Source organism: Phyllobates terribilis, unplaced genomic scaffold (genome assembly GCF_046119375.1).
Source record: "Phyllobates terribilis strain yellow unplaced genomic scaffold, ASM4611937v1 Scaffold_4__5_contigs__length_816908805, whole genome shotgun sequence".
In the NCBI taxonomy this organism is placed as follows: Eukaryota; Metazoa; Chordata; class Amphibia; order Anura; family Dendrobatidae; genus Phyllobates; species Phyllobates terribilis.
In genome coordinates, this window is record NW_027362764.1 from 4,094,018 (window position 1) to 4,108,161 (window position 14,144).

The 14,144-nt window shown below is 47.7% G+C and overlaps 1 protein-coding gene across 3 annotated transcripts in view; it reads left to right on the forward strand.

The window, feature by feature from the left end:
- LOC141264775 (unconventional myosin-Ig-like) overlaps positions 1-14,144 on the forward strand; it is a 443,459-nt gene that overhangs the window by 27,727 nt on the left and 401,588 nt on the right. For all 3 annotated transcript variants that reach the window (XM_073677080.1, XM_073677078.1, XM_073677079.1), the window contains 4 exons: positions 10,350-10,443; positions 11,058-11,223; positions 11,322-11,375; positions 11,778-11,873. In XM_073677080.1, coding sequence (XP_073533181.1) covers positions 10,350-10,443; positions 11,058-11,223; positions 11,322-11,375; positions 11,778-11,873 — 410 coding nt within the window. The remainder of the gene's footprint in view (positions 1-10,349; positions 10,444-11,057; positions 11,224-11,321; positions 11,376-11,777; positions 11,874-14,144) is intronic.

The window sequence follows — 14,144 nt, forward strand, 5'->3', positions numbered from 1 at the left end:
GCAGCACCGGGGCGGAAGAGAAAGCCTGTTTTAAGGAAAGAAAGGCTTCCTCAGCTTCGGGCGGCCATTCTCTGGGATTAGTACCCTTACGGGTGAGCGCAGAGATTGGGGCAGTCCGGGAAGAGAAGTGCGGTATGAAGAGGCGGTAGTAGTTGGCGAAGCCCAGGAACCGCTGAATAGCCTTCAACCCCTCTGGTCGAGGCCACTTCTCGATGGCAGACAGTTTCTCAGGATCCATTCGTAGGCCGGTCTGAGAAATTATGTAGCCCAAAAACGGAAGCGAGGTCTGCTCAAAGAGGCACTTCTCATATTTAGCGTAGAGGTGGTTCTGCCTGAGCCTGAGCAGAACCTGACGAACATCCCTCCGGTGTGTGGGGAGATCCGGAGAGAAGACCAAGATGTCGTCCAGGTACACCACTACGCAGGAGTAGAGAAGGTCTCGGAAGATGTCATTGACCAACTCTTGAAAGACGGCGGGAGCGTTACAGAGACCGAAGGGCATTACCAGGTATTCATAGTGGCCGTCCCGGGTGTTGAATGCCGTCTTCTATTCATCCCCCTGACGGATACGGACCAGGTTATACGCCCCACGGAGGTCCAGCTTAGTGAAGATTCTTGTTAGAACTCTCCTGTTAGTTTTTTTTTAGTTTGCTGGTCACATGACCATTTTTGCCTATTTAATCCGGCTCCGCCCTCCTGGTCTTGCTGGACTTCATTGTATTTACTACTCTTGAGCTAGCTTGGTGCTCTGTTGCCGTTCTCTGTTAGTTTTGCTAGGTCTTCTGACCTCTATGCTTTTTGTTGTGTGTTTGTCTTTGACTGCTACTATTTCTGCTAGGAGGTGTCCAACTTATCCCAGTCCCTAGTTCTTGTAGGGATCCCTCCCTCACATCTATAGGTCTTCGTTCAGACTAGCCGAGGACTTTAGCGGGTCTGATCGCAGGATCAGGTTCCCCGTTACATCGTAGGGATCTAGTTTAGTTCTATTGTAGGGACAGTTCTCCTGTCTTTCCTTAGTCCCTGTAGCAGATCATAACAGTAAGTCCAGCCCTAAAAGAAAAAAAAAAAAATTTCTCTAAGGAAAGACCTCCAGTTTTCCATCATGGTCTCGGTTCAAGATTTGGCTCAACGCTTGCAGGGACTCTCTCTGGAGGTGGCCAAGCTCCAACAACACGTGAGTAGCTGTTCTGGAGCACATTTTGTGGAACCAAAGGTACGTCTGCCTGATTTATTTTTTGGCGAACAACAAGATTTTTTTTCTTTTAAAAATGCTTGTTTATTGTATTTTCGTTTGAGACCCGGATCCTCTGGTGATGAATCACAGCGCATAGGGTTCATAATGTCACTTTTGCGCAAAGATCCTCAGGGATGGGCCTTCTCTCTCCAACCTAGTGATCCGTGCTTTAGATCAGTGGATAGTTTTTTTTCTGCTTTGGGTTTGTTGTATGATGATCCTGATCGTGTCTCATCTGCTGAGTCTGAATTGAGACGTTTGAGGCAGGGATCAGGTAATGTGGAAAAATATTGTTCTCACTTCCGTCGGTGGTCTGCCCAGGTGGGGTGGAACGATTCAGCTTTGAAAAGCTTGTTTCTTGCAGGGCTAGGTGAAAGGGTTAAGGATTTATTGATTGCTTATCCCACACCTGGAAACTTGCAGGAGGCTATGCAATTAGCTATACGGGTGGACAGGAGACTGCGTGCAAGGGTTAATGAGAGCAAATCCTCTGCTATGTCAGCTCCGAGTCTTGAGAGGGTCTGTGCTGACAATGGAGAGCCGATGGAGATTGGGGCGATGCCACCCCGCTCTCAGGAAAAAGATCGCAGGCTTTCTGAAGGCTTGTGCTTCTATTGCGGAAATTCTGGTCATTTTATTAGGAACTGTGTGCTTCGTTTGAAGAAAGAAAAAAAAATGGTCAGTTATGCACGTATAGCCTGTTTAAATTCTAAGGGAGTATTCCTATCTGCCACTACTGCTGCTCAGGATGAATTAATTGAATTTCGGGTATTTGTGGATTGTGGTTCTACTCTGAATGTGATTGATGGGGGATTCTTGGAAAAACTTAGATTAGAACCTAAAACTTTGTCATCCCCTATTGCTGTGGTTTCTGTTGATGGCTCTCCCTTGAAGAGTGTTACTCATAAGGTCTGTGAATTTCCCCTCACTATTAATGGTATTCACCAAGAAAATTTGGATTTGGTGGTATTGGATAATTTGCCTTCTCCAGTAATATTGGGGTTACCCTGGTTAAAATTGCACAATCCTGTACTGGATTGGTCTACCAATGAAATTAAGTCCTGGAGCCCTAAGTGTTATGACAAGTGTTGTAACGGACGTATTGCTGCTGTGGATAAAGGGGAATTGCCTGTTCCTATTCAGGATTTTTGGAGAGTTTTTTCTGAGGAGGAGTCACAAATTTTGCCTCCCCATAGAGACTATGATTGTACCATTGAATTTGTCCCTGGAGCGACTCTTCCTAAAAGTCGTTTATTTAACCTTACTATTCCTGAGAGAAAGGCTTTGGAGGAATACATACAGACAAGTTTGGCCGCCGGTCACATTAGGCCTTCCAAGTCTCCTGTGGCGGTTGGATTTTTTTTTGTAAAAAAAAAAGATGGCGGTTTACGTCCTTGTCTGGACTTTCGTGAGATTAATAAAATTACTGTACGCAATCCTTACCCACTGCCATTGATTCCTGATTTATTTAACCAGTTAGTGGGGGCCAAGTGGTTCTCTAAAATTGATCTCCGGGGGGCATACAATTTGTTGCGCATGAAGGAGGGTGATGAATGGAAGACTGCTTTTAACACTCCTGTGGGTCATTTTGAGAATCTGGTTATGCCTTTTGGTCTTACCAATGCTCCAGCATTTTTTCAGAATCTTATTAATGACATCCTTAGACCTTTAATCGGCAAAAATGTGGTTGTGTATTTGGATGACATTCTGATTTATTCGCCTGATCTGGAGTCTCATTGGCGGAGCGTACGTGAGGTATTACAGTTATTAATGGACAATTCGCTTTTTGCTAAGCTGGAGAAATGTGAGTTCGCTTTACAGAGAATTAGTTTTTTGGGCTACATTATCTCCAGTGAAGGTTTTGAGATGGACCCGGTTAAAGTTCAAGCTGTGCAGGAATGGCCTAGGCCTATTGGTTTGAAATCGATACAGAGGTTTTTGGGTTTCGCCAATTATTACAGAAAATTCATAAAAAATTTTTCTATTATTGTCAAACCGCTGACCGATCTCACCAGGAAAGGTGCTGATGCGGTTCAGTGGACTTCTGAGGCCATTGAAGCTTTTGTGTTTCTAAAGGAGAGGTTCAGCTCTGCTCCCATCCTTATGCAGCCTGATGTGACTAAGCCGTTTTTGGTTGAGGTTGATGCTTCTTCGGTGGGGGTCGGTGCGGTGTTGTCTCAGGAAAACAAGGATGGAGTACATCCCTGTGCCTTTTTTTCAAAAAAATTTTCTGAGACTGAACTTAATTACGATATTGGTAATCGGGAATTGCTGGCGATTAAACTCGCATTTGAATACTGGCGTCACCTCTTGGAAGGTGCTGAATTTCCCATTCAGGTTTTCACTGATCATAAAAATCTGATCTATCTTGATGCTGCCAAGCGCTTGAATGCCCGTCAGGCTAGGTGGGCACTGTTTTTCTCGCGGTTTAATTTTTCCGTTACTTACATCCCGGGTACCAAGAATGTTAAAGCTGATGCTTTGTCTCGCAGCTTCTCTCCCATGGTCGGTGTTGAGGAGGAAGAGGAGAGCATTTTACAAGAAGGTGTTGTGATTGCTGCTTTGGACTCCGTTTTGGAGGATGAGATTCTTAAAGCTCAGGAGAATGCCCCATCTAACACTCCCCATGGGAGGTTGTTTGTGCCTAGGACCTTTAGGAGAGATTTGTTTGTTGAGTGTCATGAGTCTCGGTTGGCAGGTCATCCAGGAATTTCTGAGACCAAGAGACTTGTGGGTCGCAGTTTTTGGTGGCCTGGATGGCAGAAGGAAGTCATTAAGTGGGTGCGCCAATGTACTGTGTGTGCTAGATCCAAGTCTTCGCATGCTCCTGCTGCGGGGTTGCTTTGCCCTCTTGAGGTTCCTAGTGCACCTTGGACACATCTGGCTATGGACTTTATTACTGACCTTCCCCCCTCTGAAGGTTTCACGGTCATCTGGGTGGTCGTGGACCGTTTTAGCAAGATGTGTCACTTGGTTCCCTTCATCAAACTGCCTTGCGCTAAGACACTCGCTAAGGCCTTTGTCAAGGAGATTGTCAGACTACATGGTGTTCCTACTGACATTGTTTCTGATAGGGGACCTCAGTTCGTGGCTCGTTTTTGGCGTGCCTTTTGTGACAGGTTGGGAGTTCATTTGTCGTTTTCATCTGGATATCATCCTGAGTCTAAAGGCCAGACAGAAAGGAAGAACCAGGATGTTGAGCAGTTCTTGCGTTGTTTTGTGGCAGACAATCAAGAGGGGTGGTCTGAGTTTCTGCCACTTGCTGAATTTGCTCTTAACAACCATACATCCTCTTCTGCTGGGTGTTCGCCTTTTTTTTTTTGTTCTGGGAGACATCCGTCTTTTGGGTCATTCTCCAAATTGGTTTCGGCTGTGCCTAAGGAGGAGATTTTTTCCGGTGATTTGGAGAGAGTTTGGACGGATGTGCGTGGTAATCTTCAGGAGGCTAACAAAAAATCTAAGAGGTACTTTGATAGGAAACGGCAAGAGGTTTTGTTTGCTGTTGGTGACATGGTTTGGTTGTCCTCTAAGAATCTGCGATTGAGGATTCCTTCTAAAAAATTGGGTCCCAAGTTCGTAGGGCCCTTTAAGGTGCTTCAGATAGTTAACCAATCTGCTGTTAGGTTGGAGGTTCCTACGTCCTGGAAGATTAACCCGGTGTTTCATGTTTCTCTGTTGAAAAAAGCTGATGTGTCTGATGGTGACGCCTCTGCCACTGTTCCTCCGGTGGTGGAGGACGGGGAATATGAAATTTCCCCCATCCTAAATTCTAGACGGTATAGAGGGAGTTTGCAGTATCTCGTCGCTTGGAAGGGTTTCGGACCTGAGGATAACTCATGGGTGAGGGCGGATGATATTTCTGCTTCCAGACTTGTCAGAGCGTTTCACAGGAGGTTTCCTGGTAAGCCTGGGCCTAGGGGATCCGGAGGATCCTCTTAGAAGAGGGGGTACTGTTAGAACTCTCCTGTTAGGTTTTTTTTAGTTTGCTGGTCACATGACCATTTTTGCCTATTTAATCCGGCTCCGCCCTCCTGGTCTTGCTGGACTTCATTGTATTTACTACTCTTGAGCTAGCTTGGTGCTCTGTTGCCGTTCTCTGTTAGTTTTGCTAGGTCTTCTGACCTCTATGCTTTTTGTTGTGTGTTTGTCTTTGACTGCTACTATTTCTGCTAGGAGGTGTCCAACTTATCCCAGTCCCTAGTTCTTGTAGGGATCCCTCCCTCACATCTATAGGTCTTCGTTCAGACTAGCCGAGGACTTTAGCGGGTCTGATCGCAGGATCAGGTTCCCCGTTACATCGTAGGGATCTAGTTTAGTTCTATTGTAGGGACAGTTCTCCTGTCTTTCCTTAGTCCCTGTAGCAGATCATAACAATTCTAGCCCCCCTCAGACGGTCAAATAATTCCGGAATGAGCGGAAGGGGGTATTTATTCTTCACTGTAATCTGGTTAAGGCCTCTATAGTCTATACAGGGACGGAGTGAGCCGTCCTTCTTTTTGACGAAGAAGAAGCCTGCTCCCGCCGGGGAAGTAGATTTCCGGATGAATCCCCGGGCCAGATTCTCCTCAATATATTCTGACATGGATCGGGTCTCAGCAGCGGACAAAGGGTAAATGCGCCCACGGGGAGGAGTAGCGCCGGGCATCAGGTCGATTGGGCAGTCGTATGGTCTATGAGGGGGTAATGTCTCTGCCTCCTTTTTATTAAAGACGTCCGCATACGACCAATAAGGAGCCGGAAGACCAGGTAGATTGGCTGGAGTAGGAGAAGGACGGACAGGATGGAAGGGAACTAAACAAGTCTTATGGCAGTCTTGTCCCCAGCGAAGGACTTCTCCGGTCTGCCAATCAAGCACGGGTGCATGTCTCTGAAGCCAAGGTAGGCCTAGCAAGAGGGCGTGAGAGAGTCCAGGCAGATCATGAAAGAAGATGCTCTCAGAGTGTAGCATTCCCACCTGCAGGGTTATGGATTCGGTGATGAGTTGGATGGGATGTGGTAAGAGGCCCCCATCCACGGCAGCGACAGATAAGGGTACAGCTAGAGGTTTGGTGGGAATGCGGTATTTCTCTACCAGAGACTGAGAAATGAGATTTCCGGCAGCTCCAGAGTCAAGTTGGGCTAGTTCAAAATAACGGTTCTCCCCGCAGATGATAGAGACCGACAGCAACAGAGATGGAGAGGGTTTACTCTTGTCTAGGACGACCTCTCTGAGCGATCCTAGACACAGGCGTTTCCCGACCTCTCCAGGCAGGAACGGATCCAGTGCTCCTTACTGCCACAGTAGAAGCAGCTCCCCGCGGCACGGCGTAACTCTTGACGGGTTTTGACCATCTTGGTCTGGTCGACCTGCATAGGCTCGGGTGAGTGCGCCTGGGGAGTAGCGGGAGAAGTGACAGGTTTCTGAAAGGTAGAGGCTAGACGTGGAAACCTCCTCTCACGGGTGACCTCTTTGGCGCGTTCCTGGAACCGGATGTCAATCCGGGTGGCAAGTGCTATTAAGTCGTCGAGAGTGGTAGGTATGTCCCGACCGGCGAGTTCATCTTTAATACGGCCGGACAGACCCTCCCAAAAGACAGACACCAGGGCGTCGTTATCCCAGGCCAGCTCCGAAGCAAGGGTACGGAACCGTATGGCATATTGGCCCACGGTGAGATTTCCTTGATGGAGGCGTAGCAGAGATGATGTGGATGAGGTCTTCCGTCCGGGTTCGTCGAAGACTTTCTGGAAAGCCGTGAGAAAGGCTGGCAGGTTGGACACCAGGGGGGGTCTCCTCTCTCCCATAGAGGATTTAGCCAAGCCAGTGCCTCTCCCGTGAGATGGGACATGATGAAGGCTACTTTGGCCCGGTCGGAGATAAACTGGTGGGACAGGAGTTCAAAGTGCAGGGTGCACTGGTTTATGAAGCCCCGAGCTTGAGCGGGGTCGCCTCCGAAGCGTGGAGATGCAGAAAGCCGGGGTCCGGGGCAGGATGCCATGGTATTGGTGGGCAGCGGCGCTGCCGGGCTGCGAGTCATGACACTAGCGGTGGTTGCTGGTGGAGCAGTCAGAGTGTCCAGACGAGAGTTGACATTCCGCAGATGACTCAGGATGGACTCCTGTTGGGACCTCTGATGGGACAGTTCATGACATAGGTCCGAGAGCGAGGGAGCTTGGGTGCCACCGGGTTCCATGGCCCGAGCAAACTGTAACGGGTCTGGGAGGCGGAACCTCTGAGCAACTATACAAGGGGGCGGTCCTTGTAAGGAAGTGGGTGGCTCCCAGGAAGACGGGCAGGTAGTCACGGCAAGTGACAGGGACAGTCTCTGGGTAGAAGGGCAGGTAGTCACGGCAAGTGACAGGGACAGTCTCTGGGTAGAAGGGCAGGTAGTCACGGCAAGTGACAGGGACAGTCTCTGAGTAGAAGGACGGGTACTCACGGCAAGTGACAGGGACAGTCTCTGGGTAGAAGGACGGGTTCTCACGGCAAGTGACAGGGACAGTCTCTGGGTAGAAGGACAGCAGGCAGGTGGCTGGTGAGCGCTCCCAGGTGAGCGGGCGAGAGTCTTTGGACAGGCAGGTGGTCACGGCAAGTGACGGCAGAGCCTCCAGGTAGGCTAGCAGGCAGGTAGCAGGTGAGCGCTCCCAGGTGAGCGGGCAAGAGTCTCTGGACGGGCAGGTGGTCACGGCAAGTGACGGCAGAGCCTCCAGGTAGGCTAGCAGACAGGTAGCAGGTGAGCGCTCCCAGGTGAGCAGGCAAGAGTCTCTGGACAGGCAGGTGGTCACGGCAAGTGACGGCAGAGCCTCCAGGTAGGCTAGCAGACAGGTAGCAGGTGAGCGCTCCCAGGTGAGCGGGCAGGCTGGTCCATAGACAGACTGACAGGTGTCGGAAGGCAGACCGTCGGACCGCAGGCTTGCAAGCAGGTAAACAGATATCAGGCAGGTATCAAGCAGGAATCTGGCAGGTGACTGGCAGGTAACAGGCAGGAATCTGGCAGGTGACTGCCAGGTAACTGGTAACGGGACCTGAGGGCTGAAGCAGAGTGAAGGCTTTGCAACAACATTGCTCCGGCACCTCCATTTTGGAGGAGGTGCCTTATATATGGTGAGGTCCTCCGGCCATTGGCCGGGGACTCCTTAGGACGGCGCGCGCCCTAAGCACAGTGGCCAGGAAGCAGCGCGCGCTGCCAGCAGAGCGGGAGGAGGATGCCGGGCACGGAGTGGAGAGGTGAGGGGAACAGCGTCCCTGCCTAGCAGGAGGCAGGGACGCCGACGCTACACACATCAACTGGTCTAAAGAGAAATGAAGAAATATTTTGTGGACTGATGGAAGTCAAATTGTTCTTTTTGGGTCCAAGGGCTGCAGACAGTTCATCAGACGACCCCCAAACTCTGCATTCAGCCACAGTACACTCTGCAGACAGTGAAGCATGGTGGAAGCATCATGATATGGGCATATTTCTCTTACTATGGTCCCGGACTTATTTACCGCATACCAGGGATCATGGACCAGTTTACATATATTAAAATACTTGAAGAGGTCATGTTGCCTTACGCTGAAGAGGATATGCCCTTGAAATGGGTGTTTCAACAAGACAATGACCCTAAACACACCAGTAAACAAGCAAAATCTTGGTTCCAGTCCAACAAAATTGAGGTTATGGAATGGCCAGCCGAATCTCCGGACCTTAATCCGATAGAACACTTGTGGGGTGACATCAAAAATGTCGTTTCTGAGGCAAAGCCAACAAATGCCCCAAAAATTGTGGGATGTCGTCAAAGCATCCTGGGCTGGAATAACAGCTGACAGGTGCCAGAAGTTGGTTAACTCTATGCAACATAGAGGTGAATAAGTTCTAAAAAACTGTGTAAAGACAAATGCAGACACTGTTATTTCTTAGAACAGCCCAATGTTCATTTTTTGTTATTTACTGTAAACTAGTTAAAAATTATATATGCAAATTGCCTTTTCAGAGGAAAAAATTATCTACATTTCTCTTCATGTTGTAGCATCGGCGTCTCTGCCCCCTGCTAGGCAGAGACTCCGTCCCTCTCACCTTCCTGTTCCGGGCGTGGCGTCCTCCAGCGCTCCTTCCCTCGCTGGTGCCGGCGCGCGCTCCTTCCCGGGCACTGTGCTTAGCCGGAGGACCTCCCATATATAAGGCACCTCCTCCAAAATGGAGGTGCCCGAGCAAAGTTGTTGCAAAGCATACTCACCTCTGCTTCAGCCCTCAGGTCCCGTTGCCAGCCTGACTACCAGCTTAGTCTGCCTGCTTGTCTGCTCTTCAGCCCGACAGTCGGTCTCAAGCATCCACCAGTCTGTCTTTGGGCAAGTCCACCTACAGACCAGGAAGCACCTGCCAGTTACCTGCCTGCTACCTGCTGTACTTGCTAGCCCGCTCACTTGGGAGCGCTCACCTGCTACCCGCCTGCTAGCCTACCTGGAGGCTCTGCTGTCACTTGCCGTGACCACCTGCCTGCCAGCCAAGAGACTCTTACCTGCTCTGCCGTCACTTCCCGTGACCGCCTGCCTGCCAGCCAAGAGACTCTTACCTGCTCTGCCGTCACTTCCCGTGACCACCTGCCTGCCAGCCAAGAGACTCTTACCCGTTCTGCCGTCACTTCCCGTGACCACCTGCCTGCCAGCCAAGAGACTCTTACTTGCTCTGCCGTCACTTGCCGTGACCACCTGCATGCCTGCCAAGAGACTCTTACCCGTTCTGCCGTCACTTGCCGTGACCACCCGCCTGCTCACCCAGAGACTGCTACCCTTCTGTTGTGTCCACCCGCTACACCGGTCAGTCCCCGCTATCTGACCCGTGGGAGCCACCTGCTCAATTACAAGGTCGTCCCCAGACTAACACCTGCCCCTCGGGGTCCCTCCTTGTTCCAAGGCACAGAGGTTCCACCACCCGGCCCCTTTACACATGTTTTGAATTAGAAAACAATGTGCAATGTTCCCAATGCAGGAAATAAAAACTAGTATAAAGATTTTGTGCTTAACTCCTGTTTTTAAACACACTGCTATCTGCTTATCTGGATCACTACTGTATAACAAGTCATTGATGTTTTTGTGAATATTACAGATGAAGTCTCGGATAATCACAACAGAACTAACGTGCTTTATTTCCTTCTATAGGAGAGAGTGGTGCAGGGAAGACTGAAGCTAGCAAGTACATTATGCAGTACATCGCTGCCATAACCAACCCCACACAACGAGAGGAGGTGGAGAGGCAAGTTAAAAAATAATTGGGGGGGGGGGTCCACAATCTTTCAATCCCCTATATCAGAGGCATATACCAACATCCTATAAAGGCCCCAATTATGATGGTGCTTTTTATCTTTAGAGTGTTGATGGTCAATGCATCAGGCTCCTCATAATGGCAAAACATTGCTGCAAAGCATGGTTATAGATCCCATCACTGTTCTACAATCTTCATCTGATACAGGACTGATTAGTAAGATCTATTCATATCCAAACATTATATTGGTGCATATAATGTTTAGAGTTCTGATGGATGCATAACCAGGCTTCCGGGCTTCATAATTGCAACATGTTGCAGTGGCATGGTTGTAGATCCCATCACGGTTCCACAATCTTCTTCTGATACAGGACTGATTATGATGAAACATCATATCCATGCATTTTAATGGTGCATATTATCTTTAGAATGTTGATGGTCTGCCGGCAACCAGACTCCTGGGACTCATAATCAGCACACTTTACTGTGAGGCATGATTGTAGATCCCATCATGGCCCCACCATCTTCATCTGATCTAGGGCTGGTTTGCAATATCCATTCATAAATTTCAGGTTAGTTTAATCTCCTCATCTCATCCATTCTAGAGTGAAGAACGTTCTGCTGAAGTCCAATTGTGTCCTCGAAGCCTTTGGTAATGCCAAAACCAACCGCAATGACAACTCTAGTCGATTTGGTAAATATATGGACATCAACTTTGACTTCAAGGGAGACCCAACTGGAGGACATATAAACAACTATCTCTTGGAGAAGGTGAGAGGAAGAATCATGACCTCTTACACAAAATGCGAGTTCCTTCTTGGCATACCTTGTCGTTCAATATGTCTGAATGTGTTGTCTTTTCATTCCAGTCCCGGGTCCTGAAGCAGCAGCCGGGTGAGAGGAACTTCCATTCTTTCTACCAGGTGTGTGGTGCATGGGGATTATACTGCAGGGGATGCAGAGGGTCAGGTGGATGATAGGATATGAGCTTTGGAAAATTAATTTCCACAATAGTGGATGAATATTGGGCAATAATATCATAAAGGATCCGGGTCGTCCAGAATGGGCCATTGCCCTAGTTTGCCACATTGCTTGATGGCACAGGAAACACTTGGTGTAGTGATAAGGACTCTATTTAGAATATAAAACTAGTTTCTGACACGTTTTACATCTGAATGGTACTGATTCATATTTGAAACACAGCAGACCCAACACTATGCTGGGGTGTCATATATCGCCCCATTGTCTCACTGCTCCTATCTGATGATTTCTTTGATGTCTCATTTATCATGACAATGATCTTATAAACTTCTCTCTCTTTTCAGCTCCTCCTAGGGCCCCCCGAAGCATTACTGAGCTCATACCACCTGCTGAAGGACCCCACATTATATGTCTTTACCAGAGAGGGCGCCAACAGTAATGTAAGTTATCAGCCATCTCATTAAAGATATGGAAACCTTCAGGGGCATTTTTTTAATTAGATGCATTTATTTTCTCTCATTTTTGGAAATATGGTTGTATTATAAATGCTGAAGATTTAGCTTCTTCATCCTCTATGTATCACTGTGCTGAGTAACCAGTGATTTGTTGGTCATCTTATTCTCAGTCTGTATCTACTGTATTTCTCTCTCTTCTACTGAACCTTCTTCTAAGAGGATTTATTACCAGATAAGCTTATAAATCATCTTTGAAGATGAATGAGCTTACTGAAGGATCACTGTTATCTCATTCTGCAGTTTGTTATGTTGTGTGATACATACAAGACGAGGAAGAGGGATAAACATTAAAGAACAGAGACAAGCTCACTGACAAATCCCTGGTAACTCATTCTGCAGTCTGCTTTGTAAAGTGATACATAGGGGTTGTAGAAGAGAGATAAGTGCTACAGATCAGAGAACGAGCTCACTGATGAATTATTGGTAGATCATTCTGAAGTCTTCTATCCAAACTGATACTGTACATAGAGGATATAGAAGAGCGCTAAGCATTACAGACAAGAAAATGTGCTCAGTGATGGATCATTAGTAACTCATTCTGCAGTCTGCTATGTACAGTGATACATAGAGGATGTAGAAGAGAGATAAGCATTAGAGACCAGAGACCGAGCTCACTGACTAACTGGTAACTCATTCTGTAGTCTGCTATGTACAGTGATACATAGAGGATGTAGAAGAGAGATAAGTGTTACAGACCAAAGATGAGCTCACTGATGGATCATTAGTAACTCATTCTGCAGTCTGCTATGTACAGTGATACATAGAGGATGGAGAAAACAAACAGTTCAATTTTTATAATGAATTTTTATCATGTAAATCACGTTGCATAAAGACATTGTTAAGGTGTTTTTGCTGCTGAGGACTCAGGGCATGACGGGTAAGTCCATGGCAGAGTATCCCTATCTGAAGGCAAACACGCAGGTCTCTGTTGATGTATTATTTCTATGGCACATATATACAGTGGGGAAAAAAGTATTTAGTCAGCCACCAATTGTGCAAGTTCTCCCACTTATAAAGATGAGGTCGGCCTGTAATTGACATCATCGGTCGACCTCAACTATGAGAGACAAAATGAGAAAACAAATCCTGATAATCACATTGTCTGATTTGGAAAGAAATTTTTTTCATATTTTCGTGGAAAATAAATATTTGGTCAATTACAAAAGTTCATCTCAATACTTTGTTATATATCCTTAGTTAGCAATGACAGAGATGAAACGTTTTCTGTAAGTCTTCACCAGGTTGGCACACACTGTTGCTGGTATGTCGGCCCATTCCTCCATGCAGATCTCCTCTAGAGCAGTGATGTTTTGGGGCTGTCGCTGGACAACACGGACTTTCAACTCCCTCCAAAGGTTTTCTATAGGGTTTAGATCTGGAGACTGGCTAGGCCACTCCAGGACCTTGAAATGCTTCTTACGAAGCCACTCTTTTGTTGCCCTGGAGGTGTGCTTGGGATCATTGTCATGCTGAAAGACCCAGCCTTGTTTCATCTTCAATGCCCTTGCTGATGGAAGGAGGTTTGCACTCAAAATCTCACGATACATGGCCCCATTCATTCCTTCATGAACACGGATCAGTCGTCCTGCTCCCTTGGCAGAGAAACAGCCCCAAAGCATGATGTTGCCACCCCCATGCTTCACAGTAGGTATGGTGTTCTTTGGATGCAACTGAGCATTCTTTCTCCTCCAAACACGACGAGTTGTGTTTCTACCAAACAATTCTACTTTGGTTTCATCTGATCATATGACATTCTCCCAGTACTCTTCTGGATCATCCAAATGCTCTCTAGCAAACTTCAGATGGGCCTGGACATGTAATGGCTTAAGCAGGGGGACACATCTGGCACTGCAGGATCTGAGTCCCTGGCGGCGTAGTGTGTTACTGATGGTAGTCTGTGTAACGTTGGTCCCAGCTCTCTGCAGGTCATTCACTAGGTCCCCCCGCGTGGTTCTGGGATTTTTGCTCACTGTTCTTGAGATCATTTTGACTCCACGGGGTGAGATCTTGTGTGGAGCCCCAGTGGTCTTGTATGTCTTCCATTTTCTAATTATTGCTCCCACAGTTGATTTCTTCACACCAAGCTGCTTGCCTATTGTAGATTCAGTCTTCCTAGCCTGGTGCAGGGCTACAGTTTTGTTTCTGGTGTTCTTCGACAGCTCTTTGGTCTTCACCATAGTGGAGTTTGGAGTGTGA